The following is a 27,830-nucleotide window of genomic DNA, read 5'->3' as shown; positions in this document are numbered from 1 at the left end:
CAGCTTTTCTCATGCTGTCTTTGCACTTTGGGGTCCTCTGTTCTTTAAGCCCCAGCTGGGTGGCATTGTTACTGCTTTTGGATTCACAGTGTCTGGAGGCTAAAGGAAAAGGACTGTCCAGTCCCAAATGTGCTCACTGAGTCACCAGCAGTGGAGGGACTATCAGAGGCAGAAAAGAGGCACATTACCTCTCCCAGCCCAGCAAGCAGCCCTTCTCCTGTGGGAGAATGGCACCGGATCTGGTGCGCCTGGGGAAGCAACCTTGCTTCAGAACCTTGGAGAAAGGACTAGCAAACTCTTCCTCAAGCTGCTAAAACTTCTCACACGGAAATGAACTTTAAGCCATATTAGCCCAATGGCAATGGTGGTCAAAATAATGATATGTTGAAATGACTAGAATGCGGAGAACAGTTTATAGTGCACAGGACTTCATTTGAGCTTCTGAGCCAAAGGTATCATTATGGGGTGCCTGCTGTGTGCCTTGTTCTCTGTGTTCCTGTTATCTTTGCTTGCTTTAGCAATTCTAGGAGACAGGGGCTGAGTTTGATATATTCTGAGATGGACAGAGTGGCATTGACTTGTCTGGCATCCCAGCGATGGGAAATCAGAGAGCCAGGAAGCAAGCCCGGGTCAGGCAGTGACATGCCCCTGGGAAGGAGCGCCTTCTTAGATTTCCATTTCCAGTCCTTTTTCTTCTTCTCCCCAGTCCTCATCATGTCCTTGCATTGTGCTTTGCTGTGGTCTCTTTGGAACGTGCGGTGGCTGTTGGTAAGGGAAGAGGTGAGGGGCTCAGAGCTTGGCCATCGGAGCCAAAACTGAAGTTGGAATCCAGTTTTACTTCAAATAGCCCTGTGTCTTGGGGCAAACCCTGGTCCCTTCTACTGTGAAGTGGACACCCTCAATCACCCTAGGATTGCTACTGGGATTTTCTGAGTGGATGCAAACCTGTCGGCAGGTGGCAGGACTCCCTCTGCCAGTGGCAGGATGCAAAAGAAGGCGTGCTCTGTGAACACTGCTGCTATGGTCTGCATGGCAGAGCTTTGAGCAGAGTGGCTCATCCCAGAACCCTCTTTCTATAGGGGGAATTGCTTGTGTGTGCTGCCTACAAACCGCTTGTCAGATGACTCTCAGAAGAGGTCACAACCTCAGGACTTATAGCTTAAGGTCTTATTACTTTTTGTGTGATACTGAAGATTGAACCCAGGGGCATATTACCTCTCAGCTACATCCCCAGCCTATCTATTCTTTATTTTGAAACAGGGTCTCACTGAGCTGCAGGATCTCACTAAGTAGCTGAGGCTGGCTGCAAACTTGAATAACTCCCGTCTTAGCCTCCCAAGTACTAGAATTACAAGCGTGGGCCACCATGCCCAGCCAGCTTCAGGTCTTAAAATGCCCCAAGAATTTATTCCTTAGACCCATAGGTCAGTCTTTTTCACTCATGGATGTATCCCCAGCACCTAAACTCAGCAAACAGCTGGAGCTCCATTGTTTGTACAATGAATAACAGTCGCCATCTTTCTGACAGTGCCACATGACCTCTGAGGCTGGTCTTATTATCCCTTGACCCCAGTTCTGTATGGCACAGAGAAAGAGGGACAAAGCAGCAGAGTGGCCGCCTCCAGCTCACACAGCCATGGGGACTGGCACAGTGATGTCCAGCAGGGTAGCCCCACCAGGCATGGCTGCTTGTGCCCAGTCCTCTGGGCCATTGTATTAGGGGGACTCAGCCCAGGGCCAACGAGGTTTCCAGATAGTAAGAACCATGGGCTTTATAATCAGGAGTTAGTCCTGTTGCCAGCCTTGTGAATATGCAAATGTGGTCTGATCCCCACAGGAAGCATTTTTACTGATAAGCAGCTAATTTGAGACTATCTTTCTTATTAATCTTTAATTACTCATTACAGAAATATCAGAAATTCACATAGTAAGAAGAGCTAACTAATTACATTGTGCTTCCTTTATCAGTCAGGATTTATTGTTCTGTTAACAAAACCAATCGATTGAAATAATCTATGCAAGTTCATTAAGATATACAAATTGTCAACTCAATAATGAAAAGAGGGTGATTAAGATAATTAAAGATAGACGTGCCAGTTATTTTCTAACAGTTAATAAAAATATTTCTTTTCTTTACCCAAAAATGTCCCTTTTTTGTTGTTTGCTTGTTTTTGGTGATGGAGATTGGACCTAGGGACATTATACCTTTGAGCTATATCTGCAATTCTCTTTTACTCATTTTGAAACAGGATCTCACTAAGTTGTTGCAGGCCTGGATAAGTTGCTGAGACTGGCCTCAAATTTGTGATCTTCCTGTCTCAGCTTCCCAAGTACTTGGATTAGAGGTATGTACTGCCATACTGGCCCAAGTTATCCCTTTTGTGGGGGGAGATTGAAGGTCCCATTTACCATCACCCTGCACCTGTTTTTTTTTTTTTTTAACATAAGTGATCAATCAGCTAGCTCCAAGCCTACTTACATAATTATCATGACAAAAAAAGAGTAAAATCGTGTTTCTCTAATAAGTAACAGACCAGATATAATAGTGAATTTATGCTAGAAGACCAGGTCATAAAGGAACTATTAGTTAATAGTAACTTTTCCCATTGATTACTTTTAATATAGGCAACACATTTAACATTTTTAGACTAATCAAAAATATTTTCATAATTCTTTCATTTGGCACCTCTTTCTTCAAACTTTTCTCTCTATATGTGCCCATCTAATTTTTCTACAAAATAGAGTCACATTGTAGAGGATATTGAGCAACCTGCCTCACTACTGTGATTGAGCAAGGCATTCCATTACATACATTTGGCATCATCTATTTAACCAGTCTGGTTTGTTGGACATTGTGCTGTAAGGATCTGTTTTCTACTCAGGGGTGCCACGGTACATGGACACTTCAGTGCATGGAACGCACTGAATGAAAATACATATATTTTTGAGCATGCTTCTATGGAATAACTCTAGAAATGAAATTGCTACACCACAGGGTATGCACTTGGTTCTATCAGAACACCCATGAAACAACAGAATGTTTACACACTTACCAAGAGTTGGAGATGATCATAGATCCATCCTTAGTGAGTTTCCCTTTGTATTCCCTTGAATTCTCTTTCCCAAACCTCAGTGCATCTCACCAGTTTTGTCTTGCTGGATCATTTCCCTATATCACTTCCACTTATTTCCACCATGTGTTTTAATTTAATATTGTGTGATTTTCCTCCCAGTCTGTTTAAAATGGTCACTTGCTCCTGTGCAGAAGGAAGTGTAATTGCAAGTGCATACAGGTGTAGGGAAGAGGGTATTTGCACGTCCATCCAAAATGCTTTACATATCTGTTTGAGTACATTGCTTTTATCTGGTGGATTCCTTATACCCATTGGGGAAGGGCATTATCACTTTACCCTTCTATTCTTTTTTCTTTTTTGCAGTACTGGGGATGAAACCCGGGTCATTCAATCTCCAAGCTACACACCCAGTCCTATTTTTTATTCTTAATTTTGAAACAAGGTCTCACTGAGTTGCAAATGGACTCACGAAGTAGCTGAGGTTGGTTGTGAACAGAGATCCTCCTGTCTCAGCCTCCCAAATGCTGGGATTATAAGCGTGCGCCACAATGCCCAACTCCCTTCTATTTTTAAAATACTTTTACCAGTGCATGGTAATCATATATGTCATAGTGAGATTCAGAGTGATACAAATGTACACACACACATCACTTGGTTTATTTCCTGTAGTGAACTTCTTCTGTAGGTGTGACCTTATTTGAACTGTTGCCTTCCTCAATGCTTGGTTTTCCCCTCCTGACCTCCCTCTCTCAACCCTCTTCCACTATCCCAGTTTTTCATTTGACTGAAGAACTTTTTGCTCCCTGTTTTTGTTCTAGCTTCCACATATGAAAGAAAACACACAACTCCACACTTTCTGAGACTGGCTGATCTCACTTAGTATAACATTCTCTAGTTCCTGCCATTTTGCTGCAATTGACATAATTTTGTTCTTCTATAAAGCTGAGGAAAACTTCATCGTGTGTATAAGGCTCATTGTTGTTATCCATTCATCTGTTGATGGGCACTGAGGTTGGTTCCACAATTTGGCTGTTGTGATTTATGCTGCTAGAAATAGGAATATAAATGTGTCACTATTGTATTCTGACTTCAGGTCAGTGGTTCCATCATTAGTTTTCCGAGGAACCTATACTGCCCTCCACAGTGGCTGTACTAATTCCTAATCCCACCAACAGCATACAAGTGTTCCTGTTTCCCTACATCTTCACCAGCCTTTATTATTGTTTGAATGTGGATGATTGCCATTCTAACTGGAGTTAGATGAAATCTCAGCATAGTTTTGACTTGCATTTCCCTGATTGCTAATGATGCTGACCATTTTTTCAGATATTTGCTGGCCATTTGTATTTCTTCTTTTGAGAAGTGTCTATCCAGTGGACCAATTTTTTTTTTTTTTTTTGCGTTACTGGGGATAGAACTCAGAATCATTCTGTTTTTCTTATTCTTTATTTTGAAACAGGGTCTAACTGAACTGCGAAGGGCCTCAATAAGTAGCTGAGGCTGACCGCAAACTACAATCCTCCTGTCTAGCATGTGCCACCACACCTGGCTTGCCCAGTTTTTAATTGTACTTCACCCTTCTTCATCAGTATTCCCTTGCTTGCAGACTAGATGTTTGAGGAGGCATTTTAGTATTTTAGGGAGAAAGTAAAGAGTACAATCTATTTTCAATATTAGAAGTCCTCATGTACTGTAGGATTTTGTTTATAAAAATCAAATTTTCATTGTAATTTGATTCTCAGTGTTACAATAGAGGAAGGCAGAGGAAGATGCAAGTATCAGGAAAAGACTTTCCTAGGCCACTCAAGTCAGCTATACATATTTCATTAAGTTCATGGTAAAGCACATTCTATATATTATGCTGGCAATAGTCTGATCCAGACTTTCCCCAGAGAATAAACATAAAAGACTAATATTAAAAACATTATTTTAATTTTAATGAGTAGAACATTGTGAAATCTATCAAACTGTTGAACTAACTGATTGAATTAGAAACAAGTAGGTGAAATATGAGAGTGGTTTCGTGCAGTCAAAGTTAAAGCGTAAGGTCAGTCCACTGGTGCGTGAAGAGAGACGTCTCTGACAAGAGAAAAGGCATATTTTTCTGATTCACATTGAAGTCTAACTCTAAGCCATGCATTAAATGAACAATATTATCATAAAAATGAGAGTGTTAATTCTGTCTGTCGCTGACACTTGAAAAGTGATTTTTATAGAAGCCAAAGCCATGCATTCAAGGAGGTTGTGAAATCAGAACCTCCCCTCCCCACACCCACATTGGTGCAGACTGCAACAGAGAAGAACACCCTTTGTTAGTTAGTCTTGCAACTTTCTGGTGCGCTGGTTTCAATTTGCAGGATTTTCTTTAAAACTCTTTCCCCAGTGCTCAGCCTGCCTGCCATGGATTTGCTTTTTAAAGTAATCGATTCCGTATTAAAAGTACGAGGCTGGCATTTTCTTTCAGTGCTCATTTGTTCTGTACTACTAATTATGTCCAGTCGTGTTTCGAATTACATAAGAAGCTTTTGTAATGCAAAAGATCCCTGGCATGCCTTGTGTTGGTGAAAATAGTGTGGGCTCATCTGCTTCATTGCATAATCCCTACACATTTTCATTCTAAAGGTTATTTAATCAAAAGTGCACCAATAAAACCATAAAGATATTTAGTGGAGTCCCAGCAATTTTACATCAGTTTCTACCATTACATGAGCATGCCAGTGTTTTAATAATATAGGTATTTTTCTGAACTTTGTATTCTCCAAAACATACCCACTTACTTCCTTTACTTTTTGTCTATCTGCTTTTTTGAAAGGGGTAGAGAGTGTCATCTCATATTTTATTTCTCTGCCAAATTTAATTTCCTGACTTTCTGACTATGTTCCTAGGCTTTTCCTTTGGCAATCTTTATAGTGTTGCAGTTTTGTTTCTTGATTCTGATTGATTCATTATGGAATACTGTCAAGTGCTCTGTGTGTAATAGGTCTGCCTTTGTAAATACCAGGGAATACAGGTGTAAAAACTGAGGAAGACAGGTTATTGGCCGTCATGGCCCTTGAGGTGATTGTCTATGAGTGTTGGCTGTGGGGCGGATGCTCACACTGCGGTGTGGCTGGTGGTTTCTTGGAAGGAGAGTGGGTGGAGTTGGGGACTCACCAATGGCTTCTTGGAATAAATAATGACCAAGTGGACACTTCAGGCATCAGGCATAAGAGATGGGGTAGGTCAGAGCAGGAATGAGCTCATTGGGGAAGTCTGTGCTGGAAGGGGAAGGAGTCCACTGTGTCTGGAGCATACAGAGGGAGGGAGAGTGGGTCAGATGGATGAGGGTGAAAGAATGAGGCTGGACTGAGAAAGTTAGTCCACATTGGGTAAGTCTGGTCAGCTGTGTAGAGGAATATGGACATCACTAGAGGCCATGGAGGCCCATGGGGGAGCCTCGGCTTCAGGATGATGCACTAGGACCTTCTTGATAGTTTCCCCCTTCTTAGTTGAAGTGTGTGTGTGTGTGTGTGTGTGTGTGTGTGTGTGTGTGTGGTGCTGGGGATTGAACCCAGAGAGGCATTCTATCTTTGAGTTATACTCCCAGGCATATTTTATTTTGTATTTGGAAACAGGGTCTTTCTACGTTATTGAGAGCCTCACTCATTGCTGAGTCTGCTTCCAACCTCTGATCCTTCTGTTCAGTTTCCCAAGTATTGGGATCACAGGCAAGCACCACCACACCTGGCCCAACCTTTCTCACACTCTTTTATAAGCTACTGAAGATCCTCTCTCAGCCTGAGAGCTGCAGTGCTTTTATCTGGTGAGTCCAGGTCCTAACAGTAAGCAGGTTTCAGATTTCTCAGAAACGATCTGAACCCAGAGTCAGCTGTCCTCCACTGCCCGTCCAGTCTTTGAGCAGTAATTTGCGTAAGCTGGTGGATGGTATTATTCTGCTGTGGAAGCTTGCCTGGAGCTTGCATAGGGCAGTCCAGCCCATTTTCTCTGTCTCCAGAAACTTCTTCAAAATGTTCTGGTCATTCCTTTAATGAAAGTTGAGACTTGCCATCACTGTTTTAGATCATCATTAATCCTCTATCATGGAAAATTTTGTTCTGTCCATAAAAGAGGAGATGTAGGGAGTGCTTACAGAAATCGGCAAAAGGAAGAAAAGGTACAGAGGACTTAGTCTCGTGCTGTCAGAGCATAGGGTTTGATGTTTGAGGAGAATAGCAGGGGGTAGTCTAATACCCAAAGCAGATTGTGGGTTTGTCTCAAGCCTGATTTTATTTCTAGATGGACCATTACAATAAAATGATAAATCCTTTTTATCATGAAAAGGAAAAACAGACATTATTTTAAGATATACTGAACATATTAATTATAGTGAAAGAAAAATGTGATTCATGATCATTTTATGATGATGATTATGAACAAATATAGCTAGCATTTTATATCCCTGATACAAAGTAGGTGCTTAATTAATATTCAGTAGGCAAATAAAGGCATGAAGGATTCTGTGGCAGGGGCTATCCTGGGAGGGGATTTGAAAGCAAACTGCCTGTCTTGTCCTTGCTCCCACTCTGCTAGAGACTGGGAGGAACTGTTCCTTGGGAGGAACAGGGTGCTCCAGGTACCTGGGTTCTTATCTCAGCCATTCAGGAGGTCTCTTGTACACAGTGGTGCAGCGTCTTGTCATCAACAAATGTACCATCCATGTTCTTCAGAGGAGGACCAGGGCATATGACCCCATTCCCAAGAGGGCTCACTGTCCTCTCCTTTAGTATCCCCCTTTGCTTAGCATTGGAGGCTGTCACCTGCAGGTCTTTCTCTGTTTTACACATACCACACTCGAATGTCTACCTTCTTTCTTTTCTGTAGTGTGTGTGTGTGTGTGTGTGTGTGTGTGTGTGTGTGTGTGTGTGTGTATATGCATGCGTATGTGTGCATGCACTCAGCTGCCTTCTTCCTCTTCCTTGCCTGCTGGGCTCTGTGCTGGCTAATAAATGATGTAGACCTCATGACAAAAGGGGAGGGAGAATCCATGTTTTCCCAGCAGGAAGACAAGAGCTCAGGTCTGAGATGCCTTGACCAGGCTGGGGCCAGCTCTATCTTCCCCACCTGCTCTAGCTTTATGTGCTACCCTTATATGAGTCTGAAGAGAAAATCCCACCTGGGGAAGGAGGGGCAGACAGCTGGCTGTGACCAGTCCTTGTGTCTTAGGTGACCATTTCTAAGTGGCCAAAGTTCTACATCTCTCTCCTCAGCATCTGGTTGGCAGGCTCCATGGACCTTCTCCTGTCCTGCCAAGAGACTCTCCCTATTTCCCAGCAGTTTGGAGGAAGGACTTCACCACTTGAATGGGAGGGGAGAAGGCCTTGTGCCTCTTTAGGTTTAATTCTGATGGTGGGAGGAAGCAATGACAAATGAGAGCAGGAACTTGCATTTAGCCAGTGATGACGTGCATCACACTTTTTTGTTGTTCCTTAGCCTATTGATAACAGATTATTTAAGTAAGAGTGGAGGACAGCTGTTTATGGCCTTCATGTCTTAGGGCTAGAGGTGACCATCTATATCCTTATTTTATATAATAGGAATCTAGGGAATATCCATAAGAAAGTCTGCCCATGTGGAGAGCTGCTGGGGCTCCAAGCATGCAGAGCATCCTTGGTGCCCCCTTAGGACCAAGGCTGCAGGTGGTCACGTGATAAACGTGCATGGCCAGCCTGCCTCCTCGGTCCAGCTGCCAGGTGCCCGCCCTTCCTTTCCACACATGGCGGGGCCCTGCTTCATTTGCTTATACAGACCAGATTGCTCAGCATAGCTTCATCCTGAAGCAGTCAAGTGAAATTAGCAAGACTGCAGGCCTGGATGATGCCACTAACGAGCTGGCTGGGGTTCAGAAAAGCAGATTCCTCCTCTGCGGCCATGGTGCACACAGTGACGGCGAGCGTGGCTTTGATTACAGCACATGTACCTCCTGATGAGGGCAAGAACTTCTTGGTCTTCTTTACTTCCAAAACCAATTTTCAGCCTCCCACAGAGACAGGCCCTTGCATTAGGAAAGCAGTCACAGAGCTTTGCCTCTTTCTGCCAGGGCCCTGACAGGTAAGCCACAGATATACTAGCACTTTCTTAGTTTTAAGGGTCTGGGATCAGAGAGACTTGGTGACTCCACCAAAGCCACACAGCCACATGGCAGGAGCGGGACTTGGACATAAGTGTCCTGACTCCCAGTTCATACCACACAACTGTACATCTCAATTTTGAGAGTATATATTAGGTGTAAGGTTGATGAAATTTAAAAAATTTCTCTGAAATCATAGAAGAGGAAGGAGAGCCTAGGTGGTAGTTGGGACACTCAGTTACAGAGCAGCTGAACAAAGTTTGCTTCGGTGTAAAGCCATTTAATGATGTCTCCTAAGGAGCCTGGAGGAGGCAGCTGCAGTCTCTGTACATTGCAAGAACTTAGGCAACTTAGTGAGACCCTGTTTCTAGACAAGCAAACAAATAAACACAAACAACAGTAGGTCTGGGGGTGTAATGCAGAGAGATAAGACAGCCTTGGGTTCAATTCCTAGTACTAAAACAAACTTTATCTCGCCAGGCATGGTGGCGCATGCTTGTAATCCCCGCGATTGGGAGGCGGAGACAGGAGGATCACACAGGTTCGAAGTCAGCCACACTGGCTTAAGAGACCCTATTTCCAAATAAAAGAATATAAAATAGGTCTGGGAGTGTAGCCTGGAGGTAGAAGGCTTCCAGGAACCCCAGTACCACCAAAGAAAAAAACAAAAAAAAACAAAAACAAAAACATAACAACAACAAAAAACAAACAAACAAAAAAAAAACAAAACAAATTTTATTTCATTGGCTGGGATCAGGTCACCTGATCACCATGGCTGCAGACAGGCTATGAAGACAAATGTCCAGCAGAGGGCACTAGACTGCTGTGAGTGGCTGAGACCCATGATGCATCAGGACTTAGGCAAGGGCATCTCATCACCCTGAACTAAAACAGTCAGCAAGAGAGATAGATGGAGGAGGAGAATGGCTGCTCTCTTACATGGGCAAGAACTTCCCTGGAGTTCTCCTTAGAGTTGATCTGTGCAAATGCGCCACAAATCCCAAGATGACTTTTCATTTGTTGACTAAGAGTCACACTCTCACTTCTTCATGGCTAACTTCTGAATCGCATGAATATACATTTTTCTTTATGCTTTATCAGAGGATATTTAAACTCTAAGAGTTATTTAAAAAATTCAAGTGCTCTTGTATGATGAGAAACAAAAATTAAAAAGGAATCAAAAGTACAGATTGATGGGGATTAGAGAGGAGAAATGGGGAGCTTTGAGGCCCTGAGGTGAGTGGTTGTGCGTCAGAATGCCTGGACTTGAACCTGGGTTCCACCCTTTACTCACTCCCTGGTGTCTTTGAGCAACTGGATCATCCCTGCCCTGCCTCTGTTTCCACATCTACAAAGAGTGAGTGATTGGAAGTACCTACCACATAGGCAGGTAACAGAAATTAGAATTTACAGAGAGTATATGGGAGAGGTGCCGACCCAGTGCCTGCCCTGCACCAGAGGCTTCTTTCCAGAGGATGTGGGAATGGGCTGACCAAACAGATGACCAGGAGTCAGCTAGAGAGAGGAGGTATCAGAGCTAGGACTCCAGGCAGAGGGCCCACTAATGGAAGATCAGGAGGATGTCAAAAATGGAAAGGGAAATAGGGATAGCCAGAATATGTTTTAGGAGTAATTTAGTTTTAGCTAATGAGTAAAAATGTCAGTGGGCAGCTAGGCCTGGTCTGCAGAGCCCTGGGATATTCCATCTGCAGAGGGATGGGAAGCTGTGAATGGGCTGACAAGAGGTAACATGACCAGAGTTATGTTTTGGAAGGTCCAGCTTAGCTACAATGCAGAGTATCAAACTTTATGAGAGAAATAAAAATAAGAGCACTCAAATTTCTGTTTCCTACTTGTGACTTTGGGAAAAAATAAAGATCATGTTCAGAGTAGTCAGAAATCAAAAAGGCTAAGAGACAGGTGTCAAGCAAGGCAGGGCACACAGCCCCATTGTCCTTGAGCAGGGCCATCCCAATGCCCTCATGCCCTTGCAGAGTGACTGGAGAACATCAAAGCCTCTCCTTTCTCAGTCCTGTTTGCACTTCCATGTCCCTTGATTCTTTGAAGCCAGTGAATGGAGCTGCAGCTTACCAAGCAACTCTGAGTTGCTCTTCAGATCCCATCTGCTCCATTGGCTGCCAGCTTTGCTCAGGAAATGTCTAGTGTTTGGAGCACCTGAAAATGGCTGGTTTACAGTGTGCTTCCCTAATCCTGGCGTACTCTAGCACATCTTCTAGACGTTTCTCTCTGAAAAAACAATAAAGTTTGTGTTTAGCACTTAATCACAGTTGTCTATAGGGTACCACAGCCAAGGCACCTTATGTAAAGAAACAACCTATGACTACTGCTTGTGAGTGTGTACCCTTCAACGATCAGTCCTCCATTAAATGTGTCCTTTTGCTCTTTCATTCCTTTGCAGTATAATGAGGAGCTTCACTATGTAGAACCTTGCCTGAATGGAACGTTGGTGCAAGCAGACAGGACAAACAAGGAGGTATGTTCTTCCATATGGCAGGAACACCAGGGGCCACGACATGCTCCTGTCTCCCTCACAGTGATTATTTGCAACAGATCCATCTTAGTTTAAAAAAAAATCTCATCAAATGTGCTGCCCAATCATTGTGACCCTTGTAGCCCCAGGATGTAGAATATTTATGAAAGCACATATAAAACAATGACAGTAAAATATTTGCATTGAATTCATGTTTGCTAGTTCCTAAATGGTTGCACTTACTGTTTTCCTTCTGCTGTAGGCACAGCTTATGTGTGCTTGACATCTCTGTTGGTACCATTGTAAGCTCATGGTTTTTGCTGAGATTTCAAAGAAAATTAAACCCATTAGTTATGTCCTTTTTTGTGCTTGTTATAGAATAAATAACCACTGGGATAGCTATTGAGGTAACTTGTCTTGATCAGAAGGTAAGTTTCATAAGAATAGGATCGGCACTATTTACTAACATATTTTCAATGTTTCAAGAATTGTCTATTTTATAAATATGGTAGAACGAAAGGAAGAATCTTAGGAAATGGGATAGTGGGTTTTCTCCCATTTAAAACATTCTAGGAAAATTTCTAAAGTAGACTTCTATGAAATGAACTTTTCCCATGTGACCACCTTTAAATTTAGCAATATAATCACCATGGCCCCATTATTCAGGGCCAAGTGACAATGTAGGTGGGTGGTATAGTCGTGGCTACAACCCAGTCATACACATGGGCTCATAGCTGCCATTGCTTATGTTATTTTCCTATACCTGCCATGTAAAGCTTTTCTTCCTCTAGAGAGTAGACCCCCAGGAGGGGTTGAGGGTATTGGTCAAGTTAGGCTTTTGTGGGGGTACTGGGTATATGTTGAGAGAACCCCTGGCCCATATCAGTATTGAGCTATCTTAGATTCAGGCAGTAGAAGCCTTTAGGTATCTCTAAAAGAGTGAACCACAGAAGACTGGGAAAAGTTTATTCTATTTGTGCCAAAGAGTGAGTATTAACATCTAAGTTTCATTGTAGAGGGATAGAAAAATCACAAAACCTTCATTTTGGGGACAAGGAAACAATGACATAGTAGTTCAAAGAATAAGTGTATCTTGTAATTCATTCACAGTTGTTTTCTAGGCCAAGGTAATAAAATGGTTTAAATCTAGCATCAGATTTCTCTAGGTACTTTCCCTTTGTTTGGCCATCGACTGGATGAGGATCCCATCCCCTTTGAGACATTTTAGTATTAGCATCAAATTGGTGTCCAGGGATATTTTCAACATTAAATAGAAAAGAAGCTTAAATCTTCCAAGCCTTGCCTCTGGGGGCTTCCCCCAAAAAACAAAGGACATTATGACACTTGGAGTATGAAGCAAATGAATAATAAAAACAATGAAGTGGGCCAAAAATGTATATTAAATTGTCTTTGAGTTTATAGGTATTGAAAGCTAGAGTAGTTTTGAATATAATCTATAATTCACACTTCCAGTTCTGCCAATGTGGAATAGCCACATATCAATCAGCTCCCCCTTTTTGTAAAGCAATAAAACTTTGGGCATAATGTAGAAGTCAACAGGAGGACTCTGAAAGGTGGGAAGGAGAAGCTGAAATAAGGGACCTCAGGATTTAAAAACATGAAGGCAAGTTCCTTGGCTTTTTATTGACCCTTACTTATCCTAAATAGAACATTTCAGAAGCCTCCGGCCAGAATCAACAACAGACACAAACAAAACAAAAACAAACACCTCCAATAAAATCCTGTTTCTTCTAGCTAAAGGGCCACAGAGAATCATAAACAACCATAGACCAACTCTTCATGGTTTCTATGGAACTGAACAGGAAGTTGATCTTTCCACCTGTATTTACTCACTTGGCCTTTGTGCTATACTTCAACACAGACTGACTGTTAAAAAAAAAAGATTAAATAGGATCCAGAGTCCCATAATATAAACTCCATAAAGCCCAGAAGTACAATGAAAAATTCCAGGAAATTCATGACATGAATGAGGCAAGACAGTCAACAAGACCCAACATTGACACAAATCAGAGGTTGGAATTTTGAAATTGCTTCAGTAAGCAATTAGGAACTCTCTTGAAACACATGAAAAATAGAAAATATGAGCAAAGCAATAGACGTAATAAAAGAGAGCCAAATGTAAATTATAGAATGAAAGGTTCAGTCACCAACTAAAAAGCTCACTGGATCAGCTCAATAGTATAGTGAAGATGACAGCATGTAGAATCAACAAACTTCAGGTCAGATCAGTGGAAATTACCCAATCAGAAGAGCAGACATAAAATAGACTAAAACAAAATGAACAGTCTCAGAGATATGTGAGACAGTAACAGAAGAGCTAGCACTCATAATATCACAGTCCCAGGAGATGAGAGAGAATGGGACTAAGTATTTAGAGATGTATTCATTAGCCAAAGACTCCCCCAAATTGATGAAAGACATAAGCATACATATTCAAGAGGTTGAGAGAACCTAAACAGAATAAACTCAGGTAAATCCATGGCAAGACACATCATAAATATAATTAGATGGAAACTCTTGAAGTAGCCCAAAGAAAAGGATACGTTGCTTATACAAATCACCAATTTGAATGACGGCAAAAAGAAAACAGCATAGCATATTTTTAAAGTTCTAAAAGCAAAGAATTATCAACCCAGGAATTTTATATCCAGTGACAGCATCATTCAGCAATGAAGAAGAATTAAAGGCATTCTGAGATGAAGGAAACGTTAAGAGGGGTTGCCTGAAGATCTACCTTTAAAGAACATCTAAAGTATTCTCTAAACAGAAAGTAAATAAGTGAAGAAGGCTCATAACTTCAGAAAGAAAAGAAAGTAAAATATATAGGTAAAATAAAAAAGTAAAATATAAGGCTAAGTATAATGGGGCATTCTAATGTTAAGGATATACTTAAATAATATTTGATAGTTGAAGCTAATAATATTGTCTCATGTGGTGCCAGTATTGGTTGAGAAAATATTTAAGACAATTATACTAAAAAGGGGGGGAGAGTAAGAAGATAAACATAGAAGTAAGGAAGGCTTATATATGTTGCTGATACAGTAGACTGTGATAAATTATTGATTTGTATAATAATACCTATAAAAATACGTAAGAAAATAATACAAAGGAGCATATTTAAAAAATAACCCATAGGAAGGTAAAAAAGCAGAAACAGAAATGAGAAACAAAATAAATAGATTTAAAACTTAACACATCATTAATTGTATTAAATGTAAATAGTTTAAGTACACCAATAAAAGGATAGTGATTGGTTGAATAGATTCAGAAAAACACACACACAAATATAATCCAATCAGATGCTCATTACAAGAACTTGAAATATGATGAGATAGGCATGTTGAAAATAAAGAACAGGAAAAATATACAATATAGACATTTTACCAAAAGCAGGAATGGCTGTATTAATATCAGATAAAGTCTTCTTTGGAGCAAAGAAATTGACTGGAGGCAAAGAGGAGAATTCCATAATGATGAGAGGATCAATCCCCTAGGCAAACAACAATCTTCATTGTGTTTAACCAAAATATATAGCTGCAAAACACACAAAGTAAAAAGTAAAAAATAAAGAGAGTTGAGGATAGAAATAAGCAAATAAGCAAATGTATAATATATATGGTGATGTGTACATGCTATAGGTAGTATTTGGCAGGCACCTAGACAGAAAGCAAAGATATGGAATAACTGAATGACACCATCAATCAATCAGATCCAAACTATATCTGAAAGAACACTACCCAACAAAATCTGAAAACACATTTCTTTTAACCACCATGGATATTAACCAAGATAAGAAGTATCTTAGACCACAAGACAATCCTCAGAAATTTGAAACTATATGGAGTAACTTTGCTAATGATAATGGATAAAACTAAACAGCAATAATAGAAAGACAGCAGAAAATTTACAAATACTTAGAATTAAACAATGCACTACTAAATAGCCCATGTGTCAAAGAGGAGGTTTTACAGGGAATTTAAAAATATATATTACTGAATAAGAAAAAAAAGGTTACCTATCAGAATATGTGAGACAAAGCTATAACAGCATTGAGGGAGAGATTTACAGTACTGTTTTCATTAAAAGAAGGTTCTCAATTTAATAATATGAGTTCCTACCTGAAGAAATTAAAAAGGGGTAACAAACTAAAATCAAATAAGTAGAAAGAAAGTAGTAATAAAGAGCAGAAATTAAATTCAATTTGTTTTATGGAACTAGCATTTCTTTGATAAAACCAAAAACAGTACAGAAAAAGAAAAGTACTAGCCAATAAGCCTCATGAATTTATATTCAAGAATGCTTAACAGAGTTTTAGTACATCAAATTCAACAATGTATTTAAGCATAATACACTATTACAATATAGGGTTTATTTCAGATATTCAATACTAGTTCAACATCAGTGTCAAATCAATCAATGTAATTCAGTATATCAACAGGCTAAAGATTAAAAAAATTCTATGATCATATAACTTGACTAAAAACACATTGATAAAATATAACACATTCATGATAAAAAAAGAAAGTTCACAGCAAAGTGGGAATAGACAGTAACTTTCTTAAGTTGATAAAGACTGTCTATAAAAACCTAGATCTAACATCAATCTTGGTGAAAGTTTGAAAGCTTTTTCTTTTAAGAACAGGTAAGAATGTTTCTAATTTTGTATTTCACATTTTCGCACTAGGAACATTCAACCTGTACTAACAATGAACATATGGAAGTTAAAATTAAAAACACAATACCATTGACAGTTGCTTCAAAGAAACAACAAAAGGCATACAAGCTATATATGCTGAAAATTACAAGATGCTGATAAAAAAAAAACAATAGTTAAGCTGGGCGTGGTGGCACACGTGTGTAATCCCATCATGTGGGAGGCTGACACAGGAGGATAGTGGTTTGTGGACAGCCTCAGCTACTCAGTGAGATCCTTTCCAACTCAGTGAGACACTGTTTAAAAATAAAGAATAAAAAATAGGGTTGGGAGTGTAGCTCAGAGATAGCTCTGAGATAGTGTTCCAGCCTCAGTACTGCAAAAGAGAGAGAGAGAGAGAGAGAGAGAGAGAGAGAGAGAGAGAGAGAGAGAGAGAAAGAGAGAAAGAAAAAGAAAAAAGAAAAAAAGAAGACTTAAATGGGAGAGACTTACCATGTTCATGGATGGAAAGACTAGATATTGTAAAGACATCAGTTCCCTTTAATTTAATCTGTAGGCTTAATGCCATTGCTATCAAAATCCTAGCAGTTTCTGTTGGCATAGACAAGAGTATTCTAAAATTTATAAAGAAAATCACAGGCTCCAGACTAGTAAAATGACCTTGAATAATAATAGAAAGAACCAATACACTCAGTGTGAAGGCCTATTATATAGTATCAGTAACAAAGCTAGTATGGAATTAGTGGTGGAATAGTCAGATCCATGGAATAGAATAGAGAACACAGACAAAACACCCACAAATATACCCAACTGATTTTTCAGAAAGGTACAAAATCAAGTCAATGGAGGAAAGCTATCACTTTCAACAAATGGAACTGGAGTGACAGAACACCCATAAATGACAACAACAACAAATAATAATTTAATCTTATCCTAAACTTTCTAGTCTGCACAAAATTTAACTCAAATGCACTTCTCTTCTATCCTCTGAGTTAAGTGACTTTGACTGGACTGAGCCAAATCCTTTTGGATATTTTACTCTATTCAACATATTCTCCTGTTTCTTTACAAATTCTAATGACAGCCCAAATATCTAAGATTCTTTCCACCCATACATTTTATCTTATGACTAGTTGCCTTTTGAGTTATTACTTCCAGTTAAGGAAAGGGCATGAAAAGCTTTAGAGAAGGTGGCATCTGGGATCATTATGCCATATACCTTTGGCTATGTGACAGCGAACTCTGGGTTTTACAATGTTAAGATGACCCCTGAAAAGTCAGAACTTGATAGTTTTAATTAAAATAACATGTGACAAAATTTATTTTAAACACATGAAAAGGGAGGTGAGAATCTTAGTATGTTTTAAAACAGAAGAAGGTAGGGGTAGAAATATTGGCCTGGGTCAAATTGGATTGTTCTGAGTAACAAGTTTTCTGTGAATTTTCTTGAAATAGTCCACAGCATATCATCCCTAGACAGGGGATCTTGAGGTTCTATGAAATTTTTGTTTTTGTCTCTTAAAGGTCTTATTTACTGTCTGGAGGGAAATTTGCTTTGCTGTTTTATATACCAAGTAACCAATGTATTTTCTTCAAGGAAAAAGAAACCATAACAAATTGGTCAAGCCTGGAGTTCAAGTATAGAATTCAAATGAGTAAACTCTCAATGTAATCTACTTCAGACCTTCTGAACCATTCATCAGACCTTAAAATGAACCTCCTGTGGCCTCTGTGTGGGGAGAGGGAGAAAAGAGAGTTGTATGGCTTTTTTCTGGTTTTATAATGAAGATGTCCCAAAACCCACTGAATTTCATGGCTCTTTTTAAGATTCATTTGCAGAGTTTTTTTTGCAAAGTCTGCCAATCTTAGAGACCCATGTAACTCTCATTTTCTGTGGCAGTTTTGATCTTTTCCCACGGGATCTGAGGACACTGAAGCTCCATGAACTAAGAAAGATACATGAAAGTTATGCCTCCCCAGCATTGCTGCTTTTAGCTTGAGTTTGTCAAAATAGGCAACATAAAGTCTAAAACTTCTGCCTCTCATGTCCTTAGGGACATACAATGTACGATTTACCAATGAGACAGAGGTGAGTGAGGGGAATGTTATAAACTTAAGCATAAAGTGGGCTTCTGCACATCTGTAAATGTTACCTGATCAAACATCGAAGGAGACAAAGTGTATAGAGGGAACAAACACCAACCCACCTTCATTGAATTCAAACCTAACAAAAAGTGGCAAAATTGCATTACTTTTAAAATGTCAGGAACATATGAAAAATAACTTACATAAACTGGACACAGTAGCACACATCTGTAATCCCAGTACAAAGCCATCCTCAACAATTTAGCAAGCCTCTCAGAAAGCTAGTGAGACTGTTTCCAAATAACAAATACAAGAGGGCTAGGGTATAGCTCGGAGGTAGAATGCCCCTGGCTTCAGTCCCCAACTACAAGAAAACAACAATGACAACTACAAAACTTACATGTAGTAACATTAGGAAACCTAAATGAAAATAAGTTATATATACAATGGTGTATATTTAAGATTAGAGTAGAGTATAAGTAAACTGCAAAATAGTATATGTTGTAGTTTCTGTTTTGTTTGCCTTTAAGATAGAAGGAAAGGAAGAGAAAGGAAGGGAGATAAGGAGAGAAAAGGGAAGACCAGAAAGAGGGGAAAAGGAGGGAAAAAGAGGGAAGGAAGGTGATAATTCTAGAGGTATTGGTATATTTTTTCATGGCTAGAATGCTTTTAAATTGAGTCCAAAATACTCTTACGATTGGAAATATTTTTTTGTGTTTGTTTCTGGTACTTGGGATTGAATCAAAGGGAATTCTCCCTCCAGGCTACACCTTCAACTCTCTTTTTGATTTTTGAAATGAGGTCTTACTAGTTTGCTGAAAGTCTCGTTAAATTGCTGAGGCTGGTCTGAAAACTGTGATCCTCCTATCTCAGCCTCCCAAGTACTGGGATTACAGGAATAAATTATTTATTTTGAATAATTAATTTTCTATTCTTGAAATTAATACAAAAAGCTAAAATAAACTTTCCAGCAGACTGTAAATGCTAACCAAATTGTTTGTCTATGATTGTGGGGATGCCCTTTCTCCTAATTTCCAGATAGATTTTTTTTCCTTTTGCAAACAGGCTAATTTCTGCTTATCAATGTTAAGATGTATGGCCACATTTTAAATCCACTTCACCTACTGCCTTAAGTGAATTAAAATGCTGCTCCCTTACAGTGATTCAAATGACACACAATGCAAAGTATTTCCTAATTCTTGTGAGGTAGCTTTGCAGAGTTAAAGTTATTAGAATGATCACTTGGGGGCTGTTTCTAGGAGAGATGTGCCCCAGAAAATCTGCTCAATTATTGCATTTTTAAAATTGTTTAATTTGATAAAATCCACTTGTTTGATAACAGCTAAGCTACCCCCAAGAGCACTATCTATATTAGTCAATATGTGCCAATGCATAGTTTGGTTTAAAACCATCAAGAGGATACAATTTTTTGGTTTGTATCCAACTTCAGTATACTGTGATAAATGTGAATTCCTTATATGAGTCCAGACCAGATGTCAGCAAACTTTTACTGTAAGGGGACAGATAGTCAATATTTTAGGCTTTGTGGGCCATATAGTCTTTGCTATCACTATTCAGTTTTATGATTGTAGGAAGAGAGAAGGCATAGGCAACATGGAAATGAATGGGCATGAGTGTATTTCATTAAAACTTCATATACAAAAATAGGCAGTTGACCCAAGGTTTGCTAATTCCTCTTCCAGACTGCAGAGGAGACTAAAAGGAGAAGTCTCATTGTAAATAATGGATTTACATTAACCTCAAGTTGAAGACTTTCTGAAAGCGCATGAAATCAGTAGTTAAGAATAAAAGTAGGCTGTATAATCTTCCTTCACTCTTGTAACTCTTGGCAAATGAATGTTAGGGCTGGATCTCTACCTTGGATTGGATTTCTACTTTGAATAAACTTGTTGGTTAATTGAATTCTGATTTCTCTGTTCATCTGTATTTTTATGTTCACCTATATTTAACTGGAAGGCTATTCAACAAATAGAAGTTGATATAAAAATAAAAATATCAGTCATAACTATAGCATTTTACAATGTAGAAGCCTTGGTGATTAGACAGTTGAATGGATACATGGAGATGCTTAAATGATTTCTGCAGGTAAGCATGTTCAGTAAGCTTATTTCTCTATCACTAACATCCATCTTAAGATTCCAAATGCTGTTCTATTACCTTTACCATCCGAGCAGGTAGAGTTAATTTTTTGACTTTGATCAATAGTATTTAGTTCTTCTAAAGTCTTGTCCTGTAGATTATTTGTTAAAATAGTGCATGCTTTTAATCCCAGCGTTTGGGAGGCTGAGACAGGAGGATTACAGTTTGAGGACAGCCTCAGCTACTACTTAGTGAGGCCCTTTACAACTCAGTGAGACCTTATTTCCAAATAAGAATAAAAAAATAGGGCTGGGAGAGTAACTCAGAGGTAGAATGCCCTGGGTTTCATCCCCAGAACAGAAAAAAAAAAAAAAAAAGAATGAGAGGTAAGCAAACTGACAGATGAAAGAATAGAATAGGGCTTGTTAGCTTCATGTTTGGGGGAGTGGAGAGAAAAACAAACCATTCAGCTAAAACAGCAAGAGAACACAGAGCCCTAAAGCCTGGGTTTCTAGGATATTAATATAATGTATCATGACATGCATATATCCCATTAGAGTTACTATTCAGCTTGACAATTTTGAGATTTTGGAGTGAATTTAAATTCCCATCAGTGTCCCTATTTTGAAGGGAAGAGGCGAGTACTTTTAGAGGCAGAGTGCCTAATGGTTAAGAGTGAGATTAATGTAGCTTTGAGTCCTGGCCACGGTGACCAGCTGTCAGATGCGGGTGTGTCATGCCTTCCAAGGATGAGGATCAGTTTACCTGCCTTCATGTAGCTATTGCACAAGGGCTCTGGGAAGTCAATGGGATAAAAGCTTCAGTGACCTTTTTTTTTTTTTTTGGTGGTACTGGGGTTCCTGGAAGCCCTTCTACCTCTGGGCTACACTCTCAGATCTATTTTATATTTTTATTTGGAAACAAGGTCTTTTAAGCCAGCATGGCTGGCCTCAGACCTACGTGATCCTCCTGTCTTCACCTCCCAAGCATGGGGATTACAAGCGTGTGCCACCACGCCCGGCCTTTAAGAAGTGTTTCTACCCCAATAGTTCACCTATAGACATAGTATATAAAGGATGAGGTGTTGTTTTCAGAACAAGTATTTCCTCCTGCTTCGAGGTCTCCTGGGCTTACATCAACTCATCTACCTACTTTTTAATGAAAGTGTCCACACCACTGGGCATTAATGGGCTGTCTATGATTCCACAAATACTTAGCTAGCAACAATGGGGATTTTTACCTAAGGCAGTGGGACAGAAACAAGGAAGCACTTTGATTCGTATGTCTTGGCCCTCTGTAAACATAACAGCCTCTGAGTAAAGTGTGACTCTATGCCACATGGCACCTTGCCCACTCTGCAGATCACTCCAGGGTCTTGTACCAGAATACCATTGTGGCTATCGCCAGGAGGCTCTGAATTTATGGCAGGTGTCATGGATAGGAAGACAGGAGAGAAAGTGCAACTGCTGCATGGAGTTTCCTCTCAGGTGCAGACTATTTATAACTGACTACAACACTGTGAATGCAATGCAGATAACAGGAATAGAGTCACGCTATCCCCTCATGCTTGGCATGTGACTTCCTCTCCTTCAGAGCCTCATCTTATGTCTTCTTTCATTTGTCCATCACAGTCTCTGTGAGAGAGGAGATCGAATCCTTAGATCTCATATTTTATACCGGATAGAATGAATCCAGGATGACTTGCTTAGAATAGAAAGTTCTAAGGAGGAACCATATGCAGTTGCTATTTTGTAGATCATAGAATGGTTAGATGTCAGCAGTTCCATGGGAGTGCGGGTTGCTCCTTCTCCCCAGTGTTTCCATCAGCTGTTGCCGTGGTCACGCCCTTTAGAGGAGGAGACCTCAGTGTCACACATTAACCTGCATGCTCCCAACTTGCTTTTATATTGTGGATTGCATTAGTAGGGAGCTGTACATGAGTGTACATGTAGAATATGTTTTTCTTCCTGGTGCTTCAAGAGAATAAAAAAAAAAAAACTGATGAATGAGAAGGAAGAGCCTGGCAGCCAAAACAATGGCTCGTCCCATTGGTGCTGGAAGGCAGCCTCGTGGCCTGTCCTCTAACTTTAGAGTTATTTCCGCAGGATTAAGCCTGCTGCAAGGATGAGCTGTGAGAAGTCACTGAAGCTTTCAGTGCTCTGGGATTTCGCTCCATGCTCTGCTGTGCTCTGGGTCGGGGTGCCGGTCCATCTGAGCATCGACCGTTGTGGGATGGAGGAGTCCTGCCAGGGTCTCGGCCTCAGCTGTGGTCCCTGAGCCTGAGGAGGATATTCCAGATGCTGGACATAGACCCTATGCTCTGCTGGCCAGATGCCCTGGCGATGTAAGCCAGTTGGCATAAGTTGTGCACAGCCCAATATGGTCAGTTATTTTAGCTGCCTGAAACACTTTAGGATTGAGTGTTTGTGCTAGAAGCATTTCCCAGGAAGGAGCTGTCATCTTGCCAAAAAGTTGCCATGTGTGCAGCGTCAAGCAGAGCGTGGCACCACCTGTCACCTCCTGAGGTGGGACCCGAGACAGAATGGCTTGTCTCCTCTGTGGGGGCCTGCAAAAGATTGGAAGGTCCTTCTGTGGCTCTGCTTCCTCTCTCCTAAGCTCTGTCCTGAGGTCGGCTTGCTAATTCAGGCACCTCTTCCCCAATACACATGTCATCTTCACAAACAGAAGGAATTTCCACTTTATACTCAGAGAAGATGTTCTCTTTTTGTGTAGTAACACTTAAATGCTTTGCTGTAAGTCTGCAGCTTTCTTGGGTATTTGCTTCCAACTCTTGCTGGGTCGAGCTGGATTGACCTCATTTAACAGCGAGCTGGGTCTTGGAGGGGAACATCAGCACAAAGCAGCATGCCCGGGTTGAAGCTGATTTCTCATTATCATTCCACTGGGGGGTCAGAAGCCCGGTACCTGGCTTTTCCTCAAGGATCAGTTTTGGGGCTCACAGACGGCGGAGTAACTGAGATAATGTAACACGCTGTGAAGCAGCTGACTTAGCAGTCGAGCCTCCTGCTGTACTTGTTTTCGGCTTTTCTTCCTTACCAGTTGTGAGGAGCCTCCCACGATTGAGCTTCCTTGCGGGTGCAGCTAATGAGCCTTGAGTGGAAACAGTGGGTCTTCCATGGAACATGGCTGTTCACCAGTGCGGCCCGGAACGGAATCCTGGATCCTCTCCGCCATTATCACTCTCTGAACTTAACCTTGATAGCCCAGATCAGAGATTACTTCATTCCTAACTTACCTCCATTGAAATTAAGTGTTTTGTTTTTGTATCATCTAAATCCTGTGTCCAAAGTCTTACACAAGGAATTGTGTGATCCTGAGCGGCTGAACAAAGCCATAAACTTGTCTCTTTTTCATCGTAGACACACCATGCTGGGTGAGACTTCGTCATGTATGCAAATTTTTTTCAGTGCTGAGAATTGATCTCAGGATTCCTTTATCACCAAGCCACATCCCCAACCCATTTTATTTTTTTATAATTTAATTCTGTAATAGCATCAGAGTAAGTTGTCTAGGATGGCCTCCAATTTATGATCTTCCTGCTTCAGCTTTCTGAGTAGCTGGGATTACAGGAATTAGCCACAATGCCCAGCTGATTATGTGGGTTTTGACTTGAATATTTTGTAGAATTCCATTCTGTTCAAAGTAGTAGATGAATAAAACTTGACTAGGTCTAAGAATACCAGAACAGCATTTTGAAAACTACAGCTTCCAGGGTCCACACAATATACTTGAGTCCTGAATTATGGTAGAAATTTTATAAATCAAGAGACTAAGTCTTAGCTGGGCATGGTGGTCCACGCTTGTAATCCCAGCATTTGGGAGGTTGAGACAGGAGGATCTGGGTTCATGGACAGCCTCAGATACCTAGTGAGGCCCTATGCAACTCAGTGAAACCCTGTTTCAAAATATAGAATAAGTGCCAGGCATGGTGGCGCACGCTTGTAATCCCCGCGTTTGTGAGGCAGAGATAGGAGGATCGCGCAGGTTCGAAGCCAGCAGCGGGCGCTGGCTTAGGAGACCCTGTTTCCAAATAATAATATAAAATAGGTCTGGTAGTGTAGCCCGGAGGTAGAAGGGCTTCCAGGAACCCCAGTACTGCCACAAAAAAAAAAAAAAATATATATATATATATATATATATATATATATATATAATAAACCAGGACTAGGGGATGAGGGGATGTAGCTTGGAGGTAGAATGCCCCTGAGACTCATACGTGGTATTGCAAAAATAAAAAGAGACTAAGTTTTAAGGCTTCTGTTTTTATTGTCATTTTAAATATATTTTTATTGGTGCAGTGTAATCATACATCCTAATGAGCTTCAGAGATAGAACTGCATCCACATAGCACTTGGTCTGTTGCTTCCAGACCTCACCCTGTTCCCTTATTTGAGTAGCAGAGGAAGCCACTTCTTTCTTACTCACACCCTATGAGGGGCCTGGGGTGGGTCCCTTTCAAAAACGCCCGCCCCATAATCTGGGATTTCAGACTGGAGTTGAAGTGGTGCAGTGTCTGCTGTTGTTTAGACATTTCCCGTGTCTGGAGTCAAAGGCTTTTGTGGGTGGTCCCCTCTGTTCCTTGTCACTATCAACAAATGTGTGGAAAGAAGAAATAAGGCGGAGATGCGGGAGAACTTCAATCAGCCCTGTCCTAATTGGCTAGTCGGGTGCATTTGTAGTGCAGGCAGAATCAATTAGGGAGCTGAGCTGGGAGGTGGCGCTGGCCCAGCAGAGGGCTCCAGTGGGTGGCTCCATGGAAGAGGAAGTGGAGCTGTTCCTGCCTCCCCTGTAAGGCCTGAGACTGGGGTCTTCCCCAGAGCTCCCCAACTGTTTTTTTTTAATTTTTTAATTTTTTTATTAATTTATTTTTTAAATTGGTGTATTGTAGTCATATATCAATCACATTGGAGTACAAGACTTGAGAGGATATACAAGCACACATCTTTCAATTAGCCCTCCTCCAGCCCCCATCCCATTCCCTCCCCCTCCCTCCATCGCACGCTTCTTTGGTGATTTACTTTGATACATTTGTTTATGTACCTCCTGCGTTTTAAAGAGGCTCCGTCCTCCAGTATCACATAACCCTCTGATTGGTCACATTAGTTGCTTCACTATAGGGCCCTTTCTATAGCTCAACCTCTTCCTGTTGCCCTTTTCCTCCTAGTTATTGCTGATTAAGAGAAGCATCTGATTTATATTTTCTGCGATATTTCTCTGTGCATGCTGCGTTGCAAGTACCGATCCCACTCTTGATGGTCCCAGTAGTGGCCTGGCTACTCAGTGGACTGATCCAGACCTCGCTGGCTCAAGCAGCGGCCTTGCCTCATGGGAGGCCCCAGTTCTGGTCTCGCTGGCCCCTGCACCGGTCTAACCCCTAAGCTGGCTTTGGTCCCGGCCTTGGAGGCCGCAGGAGTGAACTTGCCTCACGCCAGGCTCTGATGCTGGCCATTGGCCCCTGCACCGGTCTAACCCCTTGGCAGGATTCCAATCCCGGCCTCGGAGGCCCCAGCACCGGCCTAGCCTCACGGCAGGCTCCATTGCCGGCCTCGTTGGCCCCAGCACTGGCCTAACCCCTCGGCAGGTTCCGTTCCCGGGTTAGGAGGCCCCAGCACTGGCCATGTCTCACGGCAGGCTCCGATGCTGGCCTCGCCTCACGGCAGGCTCCGATGCTGGCCTTGCTGGCCCAGCACCGGTCTAGCCCTTCGGCAGGTTGTTATCCTGGCCTCGGAAGCCCCAGTACCGGCCTTGCCTCACAGCAGGCTCCGATGCCGGCCTCGCTGGCCCCAGCACTGGCCTAACCCCTCGACAGGCTCTTATCCCGGCCTCGGATGTCCCAGTACCGGCCTTGCCTCACGGCAGGCTCCAATGCCGGCCTCACTGGCCCCAGCACCGGCCTAACCCCTCGGCAGGCTCTTATCCTGACCTCGGAGGCCCCAGTACTGGCCTTGCCTCAAGGCAGGCTCCAATCCCGGCCTCGGAGGCCTCAGCACCGGCCTTGCCTCATGGCAGGCTCCAATGCCGGCCTCGCTGGCCCCAGCATCGGCCTCACCCCTCGGCAGGCTCCAATCCCGGGCTCGGAGGCCCCAGTACCGGCCTTGCCTCATGGCAGGCTCCTTTGCCGGCCTCGCTGGCCCCAGCACCAGCCTAACCCCTCGGCCGGCTCCGATACTGGCCTCGGAGGTCCCAGCACCGGCCATGCCTCACGGCAGGCTGCGATGCCGGCCTCACTGGCTCCAGCACCGGCCTAACCCCTCAGCAGGATCTTATCCTGGCCTAGGAGGCCCCAGTATCGGCCTTACTTCACGGCAGGCTCCGATGCCGGCCTCGCTGGCCCCAGCACTGGCCTAACCCCTCGGCAGGCTCTTATCCTGGCCTCGGAGGCCCCAGTACCGGCCTTGCCTCATGGCAGGCTCCGATGCCGGCCTCGCTGGCCCCAGCACTGGCCTAACCCCTCGGCAGGCTCCGATCCCGGTGTTTTTTTTTTTTTTAAACATTTTTCAAGAGTTTCTTCTTTCTGCCAGCTCTTTCCACCTCTCCAATCCTTTCTCTGTTTCAAGTCCCAGCCCCTGTGAAGTGTTCTTGGGCGTCTTTCTGGCTCCCAGCATGCTAATCCTGACAATTCCCCCTTTCTGAGGCTGTGTCCTTAGCATCAGTCCAGCTTCCTGGAAGGCAGGGGCCATCTCAGTGGAAAAGCACTGTCCCCATGGCTCTTGGCTTGGGGTGGGCAGCTTTTGGGCGTGCAATACCAGCTCAGTACATCAGTCCAAGATGGTACTGCTGCCATGCTGGAAGAGAATGTTGAGACTAAGATTTCAAAATATGGAACATGCCAAAAGCACAGATGCTGGGAAGAGGGGGCACCTCGGCAGCAGTGAGGCTTTGTCGATGTAATGACTCTTTTACATGAAAAGAAAGCCCACTAATTTTCTATTATGCAAAATAAACAATAATATGAATAAGCAAAAGAAAGAGAATTGCAAGTTGCATGTGGTTCTGTTATCAAAGAACCAGCTATAATATTGGGGTTTATATGGGAGATCATACTATATTAGGCCCAGGCGTGGTGGTGCATGCTTGTGATCCCAGTACTTGGGAAGCAGAGATAAAAGATCACAGGTATGTGGCCAACCTCATCTACTTAGTGAGGCCCTCTGCAACTTAGAGAGATTTCTGTTTCAAAAAAATGAAGGATTAAAAAGGCTGGGGGTATAACTCAGATGTAGAATGCCCCTGGATGATTTAATCCTCAGTAACACACACCACAACACACACACACAC

At 42.0% G+C, this 27,830-nt stretch overlaps 1 protein-coding gene across 1 annotated transcript in view; it reads left to right on the top strand.

Moving 5' to 3' along the window:
- CACNA2D3 (calcium voltage-gated channel auxiliary subunit alpha2delta 3) overlaps window positions 1-27,830 on the top strand; it is a gene marked incomplete at both ends in the record, with an annotated part of 933,053 nt that overhangs the window by 432,232 nt on the left and 472,991 nt on the right. The window contains one exon of the mRNA XM_080715370.1: window positions 11,600-11,674. Within this exon, the coding sequence (XP_080571496.1) occupies window positions 11,600-11,674 (75 nt within the window). The remainder of the gene's footprint in view (window positions 1-11,599; window positions 11,675-27,830) is intronic.

Source organism: Muscardinus avellanarius (assembly GCF_963383645.1).
Source record: "Muscardinus avellanarius genome assembly, chromosome: 18".
In the NCBI taxonomy this organism is placed as follows: domain Eukaryota; kingdom Metazoa; phylum Chordata; class Mammalia; order Rodentia; family Gliridae; genus Muscardinus; species Muscardinus avellanarius.
Note: the sequence above shows the minus strand (reverse complement) of the source record. Positions and strands in the feature narration are given on the sequence as shown.